This window comes from Echiichthys vipera (genome assembly GCF_963691815.1).
Source record: "Echiichthys vipera genome assembly, chromosome: 14".
Lineage (NCBI taxonomy): Eukaryota > Metazoa > Chordata > Actinopteri > Perciformes > Trachinidae > Echiichthys > Echiichthys vipera.
In genome coordinates this window covers 9,273,894-9,295,938 of record NC_139839.1, presented here as the reverse complement: position 1 = coordinate 9,295,938, position 22,045 = coordinate 9,273,894, and the positions used below count along the sequence as shown (strand labels likewise).

The 22,045-nt window shown below is 40.0% G+C and overlaps 2 protein-coding genes across 2 annotated transcripts in view; one reads left to right on the top strand and one right to left on the bottom strand.

Moving 5' to 3' along the window:
* Positions 1–1,464: 1,464 nt before the first annotated feature.
* Positions 1,465–3,349, bottom strand: cytl1 (cytokine like 1). The gene is made up of 4 exons (XM_083927683.1): positions 3,194–3,349; positions 2,810–2,854; positions 2,375–2,521; positions 1,465–1,670 (listed from the first exon to the last, which is right to left on the bottom strand). Exons 1-4 carry the CDS (start codon positions 3,344–3,346, stop codon positions 1,626–1,628), a joined length of 390 nt encoding a protein of 129 aa, XP_083783809.1. The 5' UTR covers positions 3,347–3,349; the 3' UTR covers positions 1,465–1,625.
* Positions 3,350–13,590: 10,241 nt separating this feature from the next.
* Positions 13,591–22,045, top strand: part of stk32a (serine/threonine kinase 32A) — a gene marked incomplete at its 3' end in the record, with an annotated part of 50,347 nt that continues 41,892 nt past the window's right edge. Inside the window, exons 1-2 of the mRNA XM_083927567.1 lie at positions 13,591–13,626; positions 16,649–16,800. Of these exons, the coding sequence (XP_083783693.1) occupies positions 16,682–16,800 (119 nt within the window). The 5' untranslated portion in view covers positions 13,591–13,626; positions 16,649–16,681. The remainder of the gene's footprint in view (positions 13,627–16,648; positions 16,801–22,045) is intronic.

The following is a 22,045-nucleotide window of genomic DNA, read 5'->3' as shown; positions in this document are numbered from 1 at the left end:
TTCGCTATACTTATGATGCTGTGACCGGTTCAACTGAGGGGCTTTAGTTCAATATCATCACCTACAAGTCAGCAAAGGAATTTGAACATAAGTCAAAAATAATCAGCTTTGTGAGGAATTGTTCCTTTTTGTGTTGTCTTTCTATAATGTACATGTATATTTAACTATCTAACCTAAGTGCATTTCAACTATATAATTCAGCTATTTCAGCCGAGTCTGTGTTAATCAGTTTGACCTTAAACACTTCCGGCTTTTACCAACAGAAGAAAAGAGTTTTGAACAACGTATTTGATGTGCACTTATCGTGTTATCAAACCAAAAACAAGGAAAATGTGTGTAGGCTAAAGTCTGAGAAGTCAATTTCCGTAGAGCGACTGGTCCTCTGTTCTCCGTATAAATGATCAATGTCATTAAAATGAAACTCAGCTCAACACTGTCATTTAAAGAGGATGTTACAATTATCTGCAGGTAACATTTTCCTTTCCGAGTGAAACTCACTGACCTTTATTAAATATCTAATTTGCCTGAGTAATTTTCTCTCAGCATTCTACAAAGGGATTAGCCAAACAATTAACTGCTGAATTATCAATTATGAACAGGAAGAATGGGGGCAGTGAGCTGTTTAAATGAGTTGGAAAACACAATCTGCTGTTCTACTGTTACAGGATATTTTTCACTTTAATCACAGGTGATTTTACCTCACATTTATCCATTTAGGGAATATATGTATGTACATATTATGGTTGTTTAAACAAAAACAACCGCTCTGTTAGTTCTCTCATGTCACTTTACAATCTGGACACAAAGTGAGAGAGAGATTTCATCACAACTCCTGTATGTCCCTGAAGAGACAAGCTCATGCAAGTCCATACAAGCCCACAGAGGTCCACACAAATCCCCTCACACTAATGACTTGTCACCACTGTATACTGTATGTGTGTTTACGTTGTACAGTTCCTATGACTACAAAACTCTCCAACTCAATTAAGCTCTAGCTTGTGAACTCGATGCACTTACTCTTCCTCTGAAATCCTTGAGGAGACTGTTGCCTGTTGATTCCCTTGCTATATGTATTTAACATTTTACTAATTAGTACACTAAATTAAATATTTTTAGAGGAATCGGTGAAATACATAACTGAGTGTATTGTGTCTTATATGTTTTGAATTTTATAATTTGGATTGTCGTGTTTAACTATACCACTGTACTATTGTGCCCAAAATATGTATACCAGGGGGGTTCATGATGATGAAGAGCAAATATCTTGAATTACACTGATTTCATTGGCAGAGTGAATTAGAATTATAACAACACTGGACAATTTTGCAGTCCGATGCATGAAGCCGCTAACAGGCTTTTCCATGTTTTATTTTACGTTTATTCATCCTATTACATGACCATAACAAAGGGACGTTTATAATAAAGTTTATTTCTTTAAAATGTCAGATTCCATGAGGAAGATGTAATGATTTGAGTCAATAAACCCCAGGACATTTTTAGTAACACAAGCCATAGTAACCACAGATTTAAACTCAACATCAACCTTGTGTCTTTCAGTCGTTGCACATGCCAGACGGACTGTGTTGCTGTCAGACAGTAATATTGTCATCTCAGGATCCACGGTGTTAGCGCTCCAGTGCAGCGCAGTCGTAGACCGTGAACACCAAGTCCTGAAACAAAAAAATAAAGATGAAATGGATGATTTTTTTTAGGAAGAGCATGTATGATTGAAAGAAAATATGTATTTTTTCGGGATTCATATTTAACATGTTGTATGCAGCTCAAAAGTGCATGCATTCATATTAAATATATATTTTACCTGAATTGCAGGAACAAATAAAAGTTGTTGGCAGAAAACCACCCATATGACATGTGCACACTCACACTCAATGAACCAGTCTTCAACTTACCTCAATTAGAGGTCAATCATTTTCTGTTATTGCTTACCAAAATGACCATTATGAAGATTAATTAACTATTTAACCCATTTGTCGAGACATGATCAAGCTATAATTTTGTTGTATGAATCATGTGCCAGTAAAATACTTGGTTTCTAGTGGTACTTAAACATAGGTACAGTGGAAGATCACAAGAGCATGGATAACAAAGTAGAAACCATTGAGCGTTTTTAGTCCATTAAAAGTACAGATAATGCACAAAAATAAAATGAATCATTAATACATTTATCCTTAGACATCATCATACTTTCCCAAGCATAAATTAATGAATACAATGTATTTTATATCACGTTTCACTTTGTGTCCCACCAGATCTAATTTGACTTAATGGCTTCATGGTAAAAATAGATACAACCTTATGATGATATTTCAGTGTCATTGTGTTAAACTCATTTACACCATTGCTGTTGTCTTACCCCATGACATTTCTCCGCCATGATGATGAAGAGCTGTCTGAGAGTGACACCCATCTTCCTCACATCTCTGGTGTAAGCACAGCGCCGGTCTCGCAGGCCTTCCACCAGGGAGATGTAGGTCCTCATTTTGTACATCACACAAGCATTCTGCATTGGGCGGGAGTAACAATAAATGTCCCTGCGTGATTTACAGCTGAGGTTTTTCAGTCAAAATACCACAGAGTGCAGAAAATTCCGGGACAACGACAGCGTACTCAAAAAAAGAAGAGTGTGAAAGATAAAAATCAATTCAAAGCCTGTCAACGTTTGGTTACCTTTCAGATATTTTTATTTCCATATGCTAATTAAGTAAAAATACAAATCAAATCTAGTAAGATAAAGAAATAGGGTTGTTTTAGTTTGTTAGAATCAGGGGGAATTTAAGTTCCAACTTACATGGACATCAAGGAGGAGATCTGGCATGTGTGCCATGCAGTATCTCTGGATGAAAAGAACAATATGAAGTTTCAAAATTCAACATTAGCATGCCATTTATACACTCTTATACAGAAATCACAGGTGTCTCATATCACTAAATTTAACCCAACTAAAAAAGCCACATTCAGCCTATGTTCTGATTTAATGTGATTCAACTTAATGGATACATGTCTAGAGATCAAATGAAGGAATAAAATGACTATTATCTCCAATGTGGTCCTTTGTATACTATATAATAGACACTTCATAAACATCATACATTCATTTAAGATCAGATGCTATACACAACTTCAGTGAGAAAGCAAAAATATATTAAGAGTGGCAACACAGCAGCTCACTTACAGTTTCAGGGTTCCACTTTAAATATGCAGCCCACTGGGTGAGCTCTCGTGACATGCTCAGCACCTTGGTGTAGCATGTTGGTGGGTAGAAAGGGTAGCTCAGGACCAGCGGCACCAAAGACGAAACAAGCAACAAGTGGTTTAAGATCGCCATGACTCACTGACACCCACTGCAAATGAACCTTTGGTTGTTTGTGACACTGATGCACACATGCAGCCACGTATACACGGGGACAGATTTTAACACACCCTCTGTTTACTCCAAAATTCTTACGCAACCGCAGGCTACAACCTATTGTGTCAGATAAGACAGCACTGCTCTTTATGGAGAATTCAAAGCAGGCTTGAAAGGATAGTGAGCTGTGATTCCTCTCAAAAAAAATGTACACTGGAAAGATATAAATGAATGATTCGCCCCAGAAAAGAGGAAATAATCAGCATTTGCAGTGATGATAGTGGTCAGAAGTAGTCAGATATTTTACTTAAATAAAAGTAGCAATAACACAGGGTAGAAATACTCTGCTATAAGTAAAACCATACCTTTACTTGCCAAGCAACAGTGCCAAGTACATCAATAAATATTTAAGTAAGCACTCATCGTGTACCCTCTCACAAATATGTGTATCATAATCTTAGAATATAATTATTGATGCATTAATGTACACCATTGTAAGTACTTTACATACTGCTAAGTATGTGATTCATTCCCAATACCTGTAGTCGTATCTCGTCTAAGCCTGTACATCATAATTTACTTGTAGATAGATAGGTAGATAGATAGGTAGATAGATAGATAGATAGATAGACAGACAGACAGACAGATAAAATTACTATAAAAAACACTCAAGTAAAATGCAAGTACTTTAAAATTGTTACTTTCCACTACCAGAGAGTTGTTTCCATGTATTTCATCTCTTATTTTCAAGTGTTTGATCTAAATATTAAAAAAGAAAAGCTTTAATAGTCTGTGCACTAATATATTTTCAATAATGAAACATTTCTGCATGTGCGATGAGGGTGGTGTCGGAACTATATTATTGAATGTGATTTATGCCGTAAATCATATTCCCATAAAACCCTTGCTGTATTAATAGTGGCTGCTATCATATAAGATTGTGTCTTTTTTATACACTAGATGGGGCTAATTTCACACTTAAATCTTTCAGTTTAGTGCTAAAGTCCAACATCCTTCAGCATCATGTTGAACCTCTGCAATTTGATTTCATTCTTGAACTAAAATTTTAATCTAATATAACCAGGACTTATCTATGACTGATTCTCTTCAAAAGTAAAACAAAAATCTCCACTTACAAAACTAGGACAGAAGTGGCTCATGCTGAGGTATGACACTGTACTCTGTATCTGGTGATATGACACTGTCATCACTCATCTTGTCTAATATAAAAGCACGCCTCCTGATACTGCAGAACACCCAATAAGGTATGGGCCTGCTTTTGAGCAATGCTTGTCACCTCTCATAGCCTGTGTTGAGAGTTGGAGGTCCGTGCCCTTCCTCTGTATGAAGATTGATGGCCCACACTGAGTCTCGACATGACGGAGAGGCAGAAAGAAGGAGAAAAAGTGCAGTGTGGGCTGTAAGCATATCTCTGGTCCTGCAGTCCAACCACTTAGCCGTTCTCCTCTTGACCTTGACCCGCTCAATTATCAGGGGACTCAAGTGACAGTCCTTCTAATGGACGGATGTGTTTTATAGTTAGTGGTTAATGGCCGCAGAAGTGAATGAATTATGGGAGATTGGATTAGAGATATATTTGCCCCAAAAAATTCCCAATGCGGCAAACACATATTCTGGTTTTAAAGCCCTGGATATTCACGAGTCATTGCGTATGAATCATAGTGACACACATAATGTGAAGACACTTATTTTACAAATTTCTAGGGGACAACTGAATCAGTCTTTCTCACATATTTAGGTAGTTATTTTTTTAAAGATCGTTTTTTTTGGCAGTTTTTCAAGTCTTTATTGTAAAGGACAGACAGGAAATGGGGTGAGAGAGAGAGGGGCAGACATGCAGCAAAGGAGTTGCGGGTGGGATTCTAACCTTATATTACACTCAGCCTATATAAGTAAATAAGAAGAATGCAAGTTGTGAACTTTCCTCTATCATATTCAATTCTTCATGAAAGAGTATCATCATGTATGTGAGTAATGTTTTATTGTACATTATTTCAGTTGTAACAGGCTGTTTGAACTCAACATTAACTTCATACAAGGTCATAATTTGGACATTTGTGAGAAAACTAACTGTGCGCAAAACACTCATCACTATATACAGAGCATTTTACTAGAGAAATTAAACAAATGTTAAATTGATGCCTAAGGAGAAGAACTAGGAGAAAAGGAAAAGAAATACCATAAAGCACAATATAGGTCAGTACTGCACATAAACTCACAATGGAACACCAGGAGTCATTGTTCCCCGTGTATAATTACTATTTCCATATAACTTTAAGGCATTTAAGAGACATTTGGCTCAGCTCCTCTATAAAGAGACCGCCCCTCACCTGGGGGCCACCAGGCTGGAACAGCATTGTCGACAGTCTACCTTGATGAAAGAAAGAAGCAAAACAGTATCAGCTGTGGGGGGCGCTGTGCAAAAGCTGATCATGACCTCTGACTCAATGGTGGCGACCTGGGAGAAAATGAATACCTGCAGATGTAAATAAAGTAGAAAGCTATGAGGCAATGTGCCTTTTAAAATGATACTAGATATAGAAATGTCTTTTTTTTAAAATACCAGAGATGTGCATACATTGATAGGCAACTGGCAGTCACTGACAATCATCTCTTAATTTTAGACAATAGGTCAGAAGACAATCCCTGCAGGGGTTGTATAGTGACTGTGGTGCTAAAGTGACTTCACAGTGAACTTACATACAATTGTTTCACTGTAATATTTCTAAAATATCATATTCCCGAACAAAAATGAAGGCGTAATATTATGGTCTTTTTCCTGGGAATGCGTCAGGGGCTACAACTTTATTTTATTTTTATTCTTTTAAAGATGACCTATGAGCCCCACAGCTACAGCAACTCAGCCTGACCACGCAGCCTATGAAACGTGCCTCTCCAGACGCACGGTGGTCGGGTGGCGATGTGGAGGTCAGTCTCTCATCAGTGCAAAGCGACGAGCAGTTCCGCCACCACCTCCAAAAAAACCCCATCTCTGCTCCGTGTGTCCTTCAGAATCAAGGGATTTCGCATTTCACTCGGTCGGCGAATCCCGCAAGTCACGTCTCGCTGTGTGGCTTCGGGTGCGCAGGTGTCCCGGTGCGTCGTCGTCCCGGACAAGTGATGTTTTGAGCTGCGCTGTTGCTCCCCGGTCGCCTCACATCTCTGCAGCAAACCCGGCTGGAAATGGTCCCATGCTCGACTAACCGGCGGCGTCCAGAGGTAAGTGCCCACAGCTGCCCTGCATGGGTGCAGGGGCATACTTTCTATTCAGCGCATGTTTGTCCCGTTTGATCAGATAAGGGGCTTCGAGCACAATGTCCTCTGCGGGGAGCTCAGCACTGCGGCCCCCCGTACTAGTTTTTGGAATATTTGATTTAACCCAAAAGGGATAATTAAATGTGCTGTGGTGATCCTATCATAAGGTATGCGAATGACATTTATGAAAAGCTTTCCCCTAGCGGATTCAATGTTGCCACGATGACTCGAAGTTTGTCTATTTAACCCTCAAATGCATCAGTTCCTCGGTTCAGTCATTCATTCTCCTTTAAGCTATTGTAACGGGACGAGCTGTCATTCTAAAGAACAACACAGCAAACCCCAGAGTAAATTAATATTGTTGTATCATAGGAAGATCTAAAAACTTGAAATAAACTTACTTTTTGACAGTTTTACCCCTGAAATGATGAGTTTATTACAGGAATATAGCATTCTGAGATGCATGCATGATTTATTTATTTTTCGATGAGAATTTCTTTTAAGATTTCATGTGTAGGCTTACATGTTTCATGAGGAAGGAGCGTTTCTGGTTGTGTTTTTTTTTTGTCCAGTGGAACAAAAGGTAAAATCTCACATCCTGAAGAGGGCAGCATGAAGGATTCCATTTACACTACACAATGCCAGCAAACTATAAATCAAACGCCTCCAATTTTGTGCTCTTAATGGGAAAACCGATCATACCATTCATCACAAATGCACCGCAGATGGGGCTCCACTTGGATGAGTTTCTGATTAAAATATAAAAATTAAATAACTGATAAATATCAGATGAAGGGGAGAAGGAATTGAATGAAGTAGGAAGGACAGCTGTAAAAATAGTACATGACTTTCCCCCCTTGTACGTTAATTTAGGAGATTTCCATTCAAGTCTTTAATATTAATGTTACTTCTGACCTGCTGCTATTATACGTCGTTTAAATTCACAAGCATTTTTTTCTTTTTGTATCTACATAGTTAAGAAAATTCTGTGTCAGTCGTTCCATTCATCATTAGATGCCGTGTAGGAGCCATTCATGTCTCAGAGACTCTACCTATCTATTTGTTCCTCCCTCCCTTTGTTCCTCCCTCATCCTGCTGCTGGTGTCATGTTTTCCTGCCTCCCCTCACAGGTTAGACTCTCAGTCAACAGAGGGTCACAGCCACAAACACATCACCCACCCTCCACTTGCCTGGCGAGGGTCGTCCGTCTGCCCGCATTCATCTAAACAGCAGTGAAGATAGACCGGGAAACGTACTCACTTACTCTATAGTGGTACTACCTGTGTGTGTGTGGGTGTCTGTGTGTGTGTGTGTGTGTGTGTGTGTGTGTGTTTGTGTCAATGCTTCAGTGCCTTTAGTGTTCCCAGAAGCCCTCTACTTTGTGTGTGTGTGTGTGTGTGTGCAATGCTGTATGGTTGTGTCAAGGTGGAGTGTTAAGAGGAAGACGGGACCCTTTCAAGTCAGCAAAACGAACCAGCTGCTGTGTATGTGAGTGGCAGGGTCCAGCACATGAGACAGTGTGTGTGTTCGTGTGTGTGTGTGTGTGAGGGGCTAGTGTTGACCAGGCTATGAGTGCATCTCAGAGGGAGAGGCTGTTTGATGCTGTGTTAAGCTAAGGGAGCAGAACAGGAGAGTCTGTAAGAGGAGCAGTCATGGGGCTCGGACAGTCCAACAAGGCTCCGGTCACCGAGGACACCGACGAGGGTGAGTAAAAAAAGACATCCAACATTCATATCTGACTTTCTTTTTTTGTTTCCCTACTTGTGACACTAGGTGTTTGTACTGTGACCTCAAATGTAGTAATGATAGATGGGGAAGGGGAGTAAAACAAATTGACTGAAGTTGTGAGCGGGATCCAGCTGTTGATCGCCTTATCCAAGGGTCTTCATCTCTTCTGTAGCCTTAACAATGTGTTAAGCTATTTTCCTATTAGCTAACAAATTTAAGTGCACAACAGCATTGTACAAAGATACACAGTAGAGGGCATATAATAGAATAACAAACTTAAGGATATCCATGGAACTCTTCCAGACATTTTTCTCCAACGTTGGCTTTGGTGGTGAAGTCTTCCCGGTTACCGCTTTCTGGAAATTGCTTGAATCTTGCCGGGCTATATCTTACTTTTTCTTTTTTCTTCATCAAGATTAGCGTTGAAAGGAGTTTTAACTTTAATTGGCAAAGCTCTTGGATTGAATGTATTTCCCTTTTCTTTGTGACCTGAGTAGATAATAGAATGTGCATTTATCGATCTGAGTCTCTGAAATTAATTCCACTCTGGCTTCACCCCAAGGACTTCAAATAAGTCAGTGTTTTACTAGAAAAGTGAGTAAGTGATTAAATCCGAAGTGAAGTGGCTTTTCCTTGTGTCTTACTGTTTTCTGTGTCTCTGGTTGTAAACCAGGTTGTAAACTGTATTATTTTTCTTCAGTTTATCTCATCTGACAGATTCAAATTCAATTACTCATCTTTGACTTTCCATTTAATTGTTTGTCTGCTGAAATAGTGTTGTCTGAGGCGACAGAACACACTGTCCTGACCAAAAAAACTGCAGTATAGGTTGATTGTTTGTGCACGTATACAACACGTATTTCAGCTCTGTCAAATGACTGCGTGGCGCCCAAATGGGATCGGTATATGTGGCTTTCTCGTTTTCACTTTAGGCAAACTCTTTCGAAGAAAACCATTATTCACGGTTAACCTTGCTGCTAAGTCATCTGGCGTGCTGTTCTTGAAATGTCATTCATAACAAAGCATCCCTGAACTCTGAGTTAATGCAACAGTGCACCTTCCTGACTTCTCTCTGACAAAACAGCGTGGGCGATTTCAACGGGGGCAGGGGAGTAATAAACACAGTGCTTGTTTCCAGTGCGCGGGTCTTTTTCTACTTCAAAACAGAGTAATCCCCTCACTGATGAAGCTCCTACGAGACAGGCAGGGTTCTCCTTTTGAGGTCAGAAGAACCAGGCGGGTCACTACATCATGCACTCACCCCTCTGAGTAGCCATAAAGATGCAAATTGGGTATTTCCCTTACACTTTAGAAACATTAAAGGTTGCTTCAAGGTAATAGTGGCCACTGAGGTGGAATTCCTGTATGTTTGTTCACTCAGCGGTGAACATTTATAAATAATGACATTTAAATATATATATTATTAGTGAATGTTAAATGCTCAGAAGTTAGCAAATTGTGATATTGTGTTTTTTTCTGTGCACCCTGACAGTTTTAAATATAGTTGGTGGTCAATTTATGAAGAACATTTTACTTATTTACAGAAATGGTTGAGCCCTTTGGAGTTGAGCTTTTTTTTTAGATTGTGGTTGCACAGCGTACACTAGCACCGCCATCAGGCCATGTCTGAAAAAAATTATATTTTACACAAAATGTTAATACTGAAATATATCTAGACACAAATTAATGTGGAATTGTAATGCACCTACTCATATAATGCTGCTCTCGTGGCCAAAAAGGTGTGCCATAGATAGAAAACAACCTAGACCTAAGTATTTCACATCAAAAGACAATATAATAATATTCTTATTATTTTCAAATGTTACATTTCTCTATATTTAGACTAAAAGTACGGACTGCTTTTCTTGCTATAATCAGTGCAGAGACAGATGCATATTTTGTAGTTCATACTCAACCCATATTAGCTGATTTACAGACAGGCATGTGCATGAAGGTGAACTCTGTCAAGACATGTTTATCTCCTCTGAGAATGATGTGTGTACCACATGTGCTCCCTTATGTGCCACATCCGTTTTCCACCAGGAGCCTCTGGTTAATGGAAAGATCCTGTTTACTGCTGATCACGCTTTGACATCACAGTGGCACATGGACCCATGGGTTCTGCTTCAGTTGTCAGAGAGACAGCATGAGCACTAATGTTCCCACGTTGGTGGGTCCTTAAGTGATTTACAGGCTTCCATGTGAGAGGAGGAGAGTGAGGGTGAAACAGAGTGAGACAGTGTGTCCGCCATGACTTGGCTAATTTGTGTTTTCTGCACAGAAGCACTTAAACAACAGGAACATTGGCCAAATCTATTTTTCATTGTCCTAAACAACAAAACTGTGCATCACAGTCAAACTCTGTTAAGGAGTCTCAGCTGGTTAAACCCTGTTTAGTTCCCGTCTGCTTTCTGTAATCACCTTCTGTATACTGTGTGTGGATACAGCCGAACTCATGATTTATTTGCCCCTCCTTTCCATATTTTTCTGTTTCTATACAACTGAATGATAACGAGTGATTCGGGGGCCATAAATGTTACCTCTAACAACAGGAGCACATTGCTGCATCGAGTGAAATGTCAGTCAAAGCCCTGTTTTATGATTGTAGAGGTTTGTGCCAAAAACCACACCAATGAGCCGTCTGATATGTTTCATCATTATGATGAAGATGAGCACTGTAGTTTGTATAGATTTAATCCCACATGCCATCCTGCTGCTGGAAATACTCACTAGACTATCAACTGTGTATTAATCTACCACTGAAAATAGTTTCATCTACCGCTGTTTGTGAGACATTTAATAAAAACTAGACTGTTTGGGGAAATTTCCTTTTAGAAACTGAAACTTAAAAAAGAAAGATCATATTTGTTGTCTGTTTCTAAAGATTGATGTGTTCAGTAGGAAGAACTGTGCTTGGGGCTGAGTGTAGCAGACTGGGTAGGGAAGTTGTTAAGTATTGATGGACTGAACAACAGATTGTTGTTTTTGATTTGATTTGTTTTGATTTGATTTGTTGACAATAAGAAAAATAAAAAACAAGACCTGCTTCACACTTCGAAATGAGACGTGGCAGAGAGGTTTCAGAGGTGACAGAACAAAACGCAGCATAGGTTGATTGTGCATGCAGCTTATTACAACTCATATTTACGTTTGTTGTAAGGCGGCGACCTCTAGTGGCCACATTATGGAAGGAGCGAAGGAGAAGACGAGGTATAAATACCGCCTCAACAATGATTTTTTTAAAGTTATCCATAGTAACTATGTGTTAGTACATAATCACGTCAGGGACGCTAACTTATTTCAAGCCAAACCACGATTCCAGGCAACTGCCGTTTTCAGGTTCATCAACTCCGCAGGCTATTTTCAAAAACGCGGTTTAGGGTCAAATTAGAAGTTTTGTGTCTGAATAGACTTACATTTTGTCATTTGCATATGTCCCTAAGGGTCGGTGTGGATGTCTTTGCAGAGATTCATATATAGCTCAATATAAAAGAGACAATAAAGAGAACCCGCCCATGTTTTTAAGTAAATGAGAGTCTTTTGTGTGGACAGAGGGCTAAAAGGGAGAGTATGTATCATATTTTGTTGGCTTACTGTGGACATATTTAGAGACAGAGATACAGACAAATACAGCGCAGTCATACAAGGGGCGGGGGGGACCGTGTGAGACTCAAACGGAACAAGCGTGATTACTTCAATCCAAACTGATTAGCACGTGTCAGTCAAATTCAAATTGAGTAGCAGATGATTTCCTCGCTCATATAGTGTCTCTAGTCAGTTTAAGCCATGGAAAGGCTGTCAATGTGTCAATTCCACTTGTGCAGATTTCAATCAGTGCACGCTCTGTTAGTCATGTGTCAATCACGTAAAATTAGTTTTCATCCCACTCATCCTGACTGTCTCTCTCTGCGATCGCAGAGCTCCTCCCCTCTCATCCACGACCACAGCTGCCACTCTGAAAAACCCATCAGAGTAGAATCTCCATGTAGCTCAGCAGGAAAATGACCAAGCTTATCTTGAGTGCCTGTCTGTGTGTATTTTTGCTCTGTAACATCTGTAAGTCTGTACGTGTGGGTGCATTATAAAGTGGGCCACATGTGGTCCTTTGCAGAGTTGGTTGTGTAAACACTCCCAACACAGATAGTGTGAGAGAGTGCCAGTGATACGTGACTAACAGAGCATAACATTAACTGTCACATCCAATAGATCTAGCGACTGCAGGCATAATGAGTGTGTGTGTGTGTGCACGCTGTACTGTTTGCATGGAGGTAATGTTTATGCACAATATGTGTGAATACAAGTGTGTGCATGTGTGTGTGTGTGTATGTGTGTGTGTGTGTGTGTGTGGTCAGATGAGAGCAGAGAGTAGGCGGCAGCTGTTCCATCATCAGGGAAACGGCAGAGGGAAAACTTACTGTCGTGGTTGTCATGGCAGCAAGAAAACAAACAGCCTCATCCGGTTCCAATTGGCAACAAATGTTGCTGATAGATGAAGCAGAATGAGAGAGGGAGTGAAGCTCTGGTTTAGGTTGTGTTTGTCTGTGCGTGAGGGAGATCATGTTCAATAAGTTTGCAGAAGAGGGAATGATACAAAGACTGAGAGGATATCAAGCTGCATAAAAAGAGAGCGTTCTCTTGATCGGTGGGAAAACATGTGACAATCATAAAAGATGCCTTTGTGCTGAAGCTTTTTTTAATTCCCTTCTATATAAAGCCAGTGACCTACAGTTGCCCCGGAGACCTCCATCTGCTTCAGCTTGACTGTCTGCATTATTCAAATGAGCTGAAAGTAAACCTCAGTGAACCTGCTGTAACTTTACTGACACTTGATATAAATCTCTTTCCATTCATAGCGAGCTAATGACATAGCTTTCATTTTTCAAAGGGGTTAAAACTCAAAAAATCAAATATGCAAATGTGTGTAGTGTTGATCTTGAAAAGTTTTCCCAACTTGTGTTAAAAGTAGGGGGGCAAGTTATGGTGGGGGTTTTTGTTCTTCTTTTTCATCTTAAAGCAGATGCACTCATGTATTATACAACTGTTTTCTCATCTCATCTTTTCCTTTCTATCTGTCTGCAAAACTAAACAGAAATATAAATTAATTAAAAAGTGGGGGGCAAATTATACAGCAATTTAAAGAAAAAACTACTGTATTGAATTAATATAGATTAACATATTGTCTGCTCTTCTTTTCCACAGTGAATTTCGACAACTTCCAGATCCTCAGGGCAATAGGAAAAGGAAGCTTCGGAAAAGTAAGTCAATGTTCGCCAAAGAGTTCCCGTGTTACTCAGAAATGAGTTAAGTTGGAATAAGCTTCTACATATTTTTAGCCTCACAAGTCACGGCTGGAGCCGATCCCATCTGACATCGGGCGTGAGGCGGGGTACACCCTGGACAGGACGCCAGTCTATCACAGGGCACATAGAGACGAACAGAGACAGACAACCATTCACACCTAAGGGCAATTTTTAGAGTCATCAATTAACCTAACACGTGCACGTCTTTGGATTGTGGGAGGAAACCGGAGTGCTCAGAGAAAACCCACGGAGACACGGGGAGAACATGCAAACTCCACTCAGAAAGGCCCAGACCGGGATGCGAACCTCAACAGTGCTAACCACTACACCACCGTGCAGCCCAAAACGATAGTCTAGTTTATTAAATCATTGCAGGAAACATCATTCAGTGTAGCAATCTAAGAGGAGCAGGAGAATATTGATCACTATCACACATCTCTTCAATCAAGGCCTGACAGGCTGAAACAGCTCTCTGCCTTGCTATTTTAGATAATGTTCACATTAGTGTGCGTCATCTAAAGAGATGGTTAGTAAGGCTCCAGCTTTATCAGAGGCGCGGGTGAGCCTGATGCTGATGTCCTCATTAACTACATGGGGTTTTTGTTGTTTTTTTAACAAACTCTATTGTCAACAAAATTATATTACAACAACACAAATACCAGCACAGGGAGGAGTTTTACAATGTGCGCATAAATATATACAGATTACAGTTTAATTTCATAACAGTAAATAACCTACTGAAATCGTCAGTGTTGATATAGTGTTCTTCAAGAAATGAGAAGTCTTTATGAGGCATGACATGTCAGGTGTGATGGAAATTTCAGGCCTATCACGTTTCATTCATTATCTATCAAATTAATTATCTAATTATTTCAAGAAAACAAAGGAAAATTATCTCATTATCACAAGAAAATGGAGGTATTATCTCGTTATCACGGGAAAACAGAGGAAATAAAATGTACTGTATGTACTGTAACGTATGACCTTTTACGTCCTCCGTAACAAAGGACATACAAAAGACATACTAGACTATTAGTTTTGCTCAGAGGCCTGCCTAGCCAATTAATTAAAAAACAATATGTGTAAAATGGCTCAAAAGAAATACAATTGAAAACAAGTCTAACACAAATACGCAATATGAAACAAAACCTTAAATAAATATAGCAAGTGTATATCCAATTTCACACAATACATGCTCATCAATATCTTGTTTTCATCAATATCTTGATTCAATTTACTATCACATTAGACAATAAACAGCTGCAAAATCCTCACAATGTTGAAGCTGGAAGCAGGGTTAAGTTAACCATTTGACCTTGAAAAATGACTTCAACGATTAATGGATTATGAAAACGACTGCACATTTAGGCGCAACGTGTTACAAACAATATACCATGTCCCCTCTCTGTCAGTACAATATTGTCACAGTCTAGCAAAGCCTTCCAATTTTAATTTGCAAACAGCTCTGAACACATCTGAGGAGATAGCAGCCGTGTTTCTTTACTGTTAGGTCATACGATGCAGAGTCAGATCAGGACTTATGTAGACACGTATAGCAATGCACATATAGCGACACACATACACTGAACACAGAACCGCAAAGCATCTACACAAACAGATAAGCAGTCTAATCAAAGTATATGGCAAGCTGTTCAATGGGAGGAGTGATGTGATCAGGGTTTGGCTGATTAACTGTGCCAGCTGGTCCACAGATCACTCTCTTAGATAGCAGCAGTCACTGGCTTATTGACGCTTGTAGCACAGACAAGCAAGACTGCAAATAAATATGTGCAAGTTCTCCTCTGCAAATTACATATAGTATCCATTCTCAGACACATTGTCAAAGGGTGTAATCACATACAGTTTGGAAGACACAATGACTGCTAAGCAGATTGCACCAGGTGTTATATGCTGTGTTTTGCTGCATCACATCAACGTCATGCTATTTATTTCCACTGATGGTAATAAACTGAGTGCTGTTTGAAAGCATTTTAATGCATTTTTTAAAGAAACGCTTACATACCTGATTGACACGCACCTAGCAATTTTTAAAGAAGGCCAACATTACGTTTCCCATCCCTCCAATCTCGTTCCCATCTATGCAAAACACACTGGCGCGGAAAGTTTAACGCCTTAAGAGAGGATTAAATTCCTGATCACAGAGATTAAAGAGAAATCCTGAAGTTTCCTCCGAGGCTTGTTGGACGGGCAACATTTCTGGTTATTGCACTGTTACGCTTCATGTGTCACAAGCAATAAAGCTTTAGATGAACATGGAGGAATGATGGAAAACCCCAAACTGCATTGCAGCATTTAACAAAATTACATAGTTTGTCAATATGTCAAACAGCATTTTATCATAATTATCATTCTATGAAATCTGATGAAATGATACTTCTCACAGATCTGTTGAGGTATTTTTAAAAGTCTGCTGATGCAACACTGTTTTTCTACGTGTCATGCAACATAATTAACCAATGATCATATCAAAACATGGAGGAATGATGCATGATGGCTATTTAATTTTGCCCTAGAGAAATTGTAATGTTTCACACAACCCTGTCTACTAGAAAATGAAGTTCCCACACAACAAAAGTGTATTCTTAATGACATTTCGTGGGAAACGTAAACTGTTTTATACATGTTTGATGTTGTGAATTGAACAAAACTACTTTGTTTCGAAAAAGATGATGTTTTGGGTATGGGTATAAGTATGTTTGTTATGTAGTTGAAGTTACGTACGCAAGTTAAGTATATGACATAGGTTCAATTTAACTTTAAATTTTTGGTTTTCTGGTCCCTTGTTTGTTTGACCCACTCATCCACCCCCACCTCCTTCTTATTTTATAGATTGCAGAACACAATATATGAGTCAACAGCCTTAAACGTACTGGAGCACAAGACAGACCAACCAAGTATTTGGACCATCGTGTCCACTGCAGTGAAGGAATTTACATTTATGTGATCTAATCATCAGGTCTGCATTGTACAGAAGAAGGACACTAAGAAGATGTATGCCATGAAGTACATGAACAAGCTGAAATGCGTGGAGCGGAACGAAGTGAGGAATGTCTTGAAAGAGATGCAGATAATGCAGAACCTTGAACATCCTTTCCTGGTCAACTTCTGGTAAGCCAGTGCGCTTTAGCGAATAACTATATGAACGTGTTGTTGAACAGTAGATGTCTGTTTGGTTTCCTGTCAATGGCAAATAATCCCTGATGACTTCTTCCAGAGGGTTTAGGTAATTACCTTTGCTCTTTTTGAAATCAAACTGACTTCAGACGGTCTTTTAGCAATGAGTTTCTTTGACAGGATAATCTCCATTCCTTAAATATATGCAAAAAGCTGCTGTGTAAAATGTCACTGTAAGTACACTATGATTGTTTTCACTTTCAGCAGCCATTTGAATGATTTTGTTTCATTTCAATGGTGACCGTATCCTTCAATTAAATCATTAAATACACTGACAGAGAGACCGCGGGGCATTAAAGCAAGCTCTGGATTGAGAAAGATGTTGCCCACTGAAGAACACTCTCAAGCCTCCATCTGTGTCCTCTCACCCTTTGGAGTTGCAAAAAGGAAAATGTAGTTTGCTCACTGATCCAAGCTTCACTTTTAAGGGGAACAACGCTCCTCTGTTGGCAGCTTCTCGTTTGCTTCACCACATTTGGGGGTCGAAGAAGTCTTTGCCTCAACACTTCACAAGTGCTAATCTAAGATGACTCATCAGGTACTCTGAGAAACCCATTCATCATAATTTGAAAGCCCGAGCTCATTTAGCACCAGGAATCGTACTTTTTAGATGCCTGATAAGTAGGGCTTGTTAAGTTTCCATCTGAAAGGCGTCATTAATTCTTGATAAGCACTCCAACTCAGCAATGTTTGAGAAGAAGCCACCCTGGCTTTCTTTCTGTCAAGCAGTGAGGCAGAGAAGAGGGAATGTCTGTGCACGATGAAAAGCTGCTATTGTCATGTGGTCCAGTTTTTGAACTTTACTACTATCCGCAAAGCAATTTCAGTCAAAAACAACTGGACTGGTTGTTTGTCTAGGAAGACGTTTCACCTCTCATCCAAGAGGCTTCATCAGTTCATGTACGCATCTGACCAGGCTGGGACTGGTCAGATGCGTACAGCAATCTGTACAGCAAGCCTCTTGCGGATAACGATGACCTGGACGAATGAGAACATTCACAGGCTTATCGAACTTTACTACTACTTTTTATTTATTTGTTGTATTATTTATCATTCCTCCTTTTGATTTAGATGTTCACAACTTTCTCTTTTGGGGAAGGCAGCTATAAAAATAGCTCTGTAAATGTAAAAAAATAAATGAGATGCTAAAAAAGTGGCTTGTGGCACCAGTGTTCTCCAAGAAGCTTTACCCCATTAAACCTTTGTCCCACTTTTCTTCACCCACTTCTTTTTTGTCCAACTGTAATTCCATACCTGGCAGAATCAATAGCTGTCTTTTAATTACTATTTTGAGGGAAACAAAAGTAAATCCTCCAAAGGCAAGAATAAATGAGAAGGGACTAAAAGCCCAGTAAAAAAAAAGGGGAGAGGAAAGGACAGGACAGCAAGGCACAGCGAAAATGCAGAATAGCCACAGAGCTGAGAGTAGAGGTAGAGGGAAAACAACAGAGAATAGAGATGTGTACTGTATAGACTGTACAGACTCATCAGACAAACAATGCCAGTGCTTGCTTTCTTGCTTGATTGCATGCTGTGTTGGACCAAAAAAAGGTTTGGAAGTTAATGCGTTTGGCAGCGAAAATCCCCCTGGGTGGAGGTGATTTCCTCTGGAGATGTGCTTGGGTCAGCGCTGTGCCCACTCTCTCTCTTTCTGTCTCTCTTCACTGTGTTGAGTTGGCGTAAGTTCTGGCTGTCCTGAGGTAAACGCTCAAGGTCAGAGACAGGGAGAGATTACCCGCAGGCATATGAACCAAAATGAGCAGGCTATATGCAGAAAATCATGCTTTATTTTCCTTCTGTCCTCTCCTCTTCCTCTGTCCTCTTTTCTTCCATCTCTTTTTCCTCTCTTCTCTGACCTTCTCCGTATTCTTCCTCCCCCTCTCATATTTTCTTCCTTCACCACCTGCTTCTCTTCCTTTTTTTCTCCACTGGCTGTCATGGCACTTGCTACTGGGCATGACCGCAGTTGTCCTTTGCACTGTGTGCAGTCAATTGACTTGGAAGACAGGAGAAAAAAAAACAACAACTTATGAACTTCAAAACAAGTTATTTTCCCTCCAGGCAAACTATTAAGTATGATATGGAATACTGATTTTGAAGAATATTAACCTATGGTCAGTGTTTTGATGTGCCAGCACCGGTGGGGCAGCTCGTTGTGCCTGTGCTGCACTAAGTCCCACTGTGAAAGGGGAGCCCTTATTGGCACTGCCACAGATACACTCACACTCTATCCGAGACAGACACAGAGAGGCAACCAGCATCAGATTCAGCTTTCAGTTTTGTTGCTTGTTTAACTGCAGATTTTGCAGTGGATTTGTTTGTTGATGGTGGAAATATCACAGGCTGTGTAATGTGTTCTATGTATGTAGCACATTTGTTTTCAAAACAGTAGTGGAAATATTTAACAGCACTGCAAAAATGTCCCTTGTTATGTCGTTGACTTATTTTTATATAATCCAGGAGTACCATCTGGTAAAATTGTGATTGTGTGATTGAGTGTTATGAGTTTAAGTATCTAAATTTTTAGCAAATGCATGTTACCATGCATACACACCGGGAGCAATGGTCGTGATTAAATCGCCTGGAACTCGGGTATCGCGTCGCTTGCTTACATTTTCGTTCATCGCTTCAATCGCAGCAGCTGAAGTGGCTAGCTTGATGCTTTCATTGCCTCCACCGCTTTTGGTGTGAATGCCCGGTTTGATATTTTATTCAGTAGCACTGTATGATGATTTATTAACAACCAAAAAGATTGGCTAGAAAATGACATAACTGTAGATCTTCATTATCTTTTTTATGTTCTCTTCCACAAACTAGGCCACAGACTAATAATATGATCTCTGCAATGTATAGTTAAGATCTCACAACTAAACATGCTTCTAACAAAGTCTACAGGAGACCTAATTCTATTCATGCCAGGTCTAGCCTTTGTGACAAATACTGCTCTGAATGCAACATGCTCTCGTCATAAAGGCATTGCGTAACTGTCAAAGGAAAAGAAAGTACATTAACAAAAGTAAGTAAGTAAAAAGTAAAAGCTTCACTTGCTTCAGGGAGTCCCTTTTTTGCTCAGTTATTATGCAGTCTCACTAATGCATTTCATTTCTATGCAGAGCAAGAAATCATTCAGTGTTACTCCCCATTCATGTGCATTTGTTCCCTTAGAAAACCAAACAGAAATGACATAATGTCTCACAAAGGCAATGCTTTTCCAAAGAATCTAAGAAAAACTAATTTCCTCCAAGCATCCTGGCACAAAGGGTCTAGATGTGCTGTATCGGACAGGCAATACAGTCTGCTTCGGTATAGGGTACATTTTAAAATGATGTACCTAAAGTACAAACTGTATCCATATGTATTTGCCACATGTGCTCATCACAGCCTCATTTTAGTTTTTTAACGCTGCAGGCATTACCGAACACGAGAAAGCAGCATGTCAGCATTGCCTGATGTCAAGGTGACCCGTTGAAATGGAAGATGATAGAATCAGGGCTGTTGAGAATAAGTTCTGTTACTAAGCCTACATGTTACCTCGATGGAAGTAAAAACAAAAGTAAAAAGAAAAAAATGAATCATTTTAAAATATACTCAATTTCCGTGTGTATACTTACCTACAGTATCCTTGTAGTATCTTTGTATATATTTAACGTGAGACCATTTATATCCTGAGGGGGTGTTTCCGTGCATGTGTGTACTCATGGAGCATTACACAGACTGACGGGAGATGTCAGTCAAAGGAGGTGTTGGGAGATAAGGTGGGAGGAAAGTCGGAGGGCTGTCGACATCGATCCAACATGGCAAAGTCTGAGCAGTTGGCCGGCTGTGTTCGTTTCAGCACGGGGCTTTGGTCAGACGGTGTGTGAGTGCGTGTCTGTGCATGTAAGGACAGTATATACATACAATCGCTGTTATTGCAGTGCCTTATGTTGAACAACAAAGTCTGGATTGGGCATTTTGTTACTGAGATTAACTGATGTGGATTTTCTGCTTCAGGGCATTCAACAGATAGATAGAAGCTTAAACAAAAACCACCACAGTTTAGATGGAGGTGGTTTAGTTAATTTACTTCATAAAAGGCATTCAGGTTATGTATAATGGGTTGCTGAGACAGTAGTCAAATATCGTTACATTTAATGAATGGGTGCATGTGATCTCCTTTTAGTTAGGGAATATGTTTAGAAATATTGCCAATAGTTCTATCGCTTTTAAAGAAGGGAACAATTATTTTTTCAGACACTTAGGGCATACTCACACTGTCCTTCCGTACCGCGACCCGGGCTTTAGGGTACTTGTCCCCCCTCCCTCTCCCCCCCGCGCCCCAGCCCCGTTTGTACTCACACTGCCAGGGCCGGCCAATGCTTCTTGCTGTCCATACGCCATCACGCCGTAACACGTCACACGCATTGATCGCGTGTGTGTGGCTTTGTTTACAAATCTTTCCACAGACCTCGGAGTTTTTGTGCGTCTTGTCGACTGTTTATGAATATTTTCATCCGACCAAATCTGCAGTAAACACTCCACCTCCGCATCACACCAACGTGAATCTTTCACCGCCATTGTTGTTGTTGTTAAATGTCCGTGCATGGTCCGTCCTTCTATTTACATGTCCGAACAGAAGGACATAACGCTACTGCCGTAGGGCTCGTGCTCGTACACATGCGCACGCTTGTGCTCTTACATGTGCAAACGGCTCCGCTAAAGCCCACCTCTTTCAAGCGGGCTGTGGACGGCCCGCTGGCCGCAGTTATGCGTGGAGCGGGTGCACTCACACTGCTTAAAGGTACTAGGCTTTAGCTGAAAAAAACGGTTTTGGCCCTGGCCAGAAGGACAGTGTGAGTACGACCTTACTGTAATATAATGAGAAATTGGGATTCTTTTGCTTAGAATATGAAGAGCTGTATCTCTTGATGTAAGGGCAGTGATAAGAATAGAATAATTTGTGTGTCTGAAGAAATCAAATTTATTAGAATGTAATAAATTTGTATAATACTGAATAGCAGCAGTTTTAGTATTATTTGAATGAACTGGCCCTTACACTTCAAAACTGTACCCTCTTTCAAAGGTAATAATCTTAGCTTCTGAGGCCGTGTGGTTTCTAGGGACTTCCATTACTGAAATGGCCTGGGGTGACTGTGCCTCTAAAAGGATGCTCTCCCATCAGACTGCCTGCCTGGAGGCC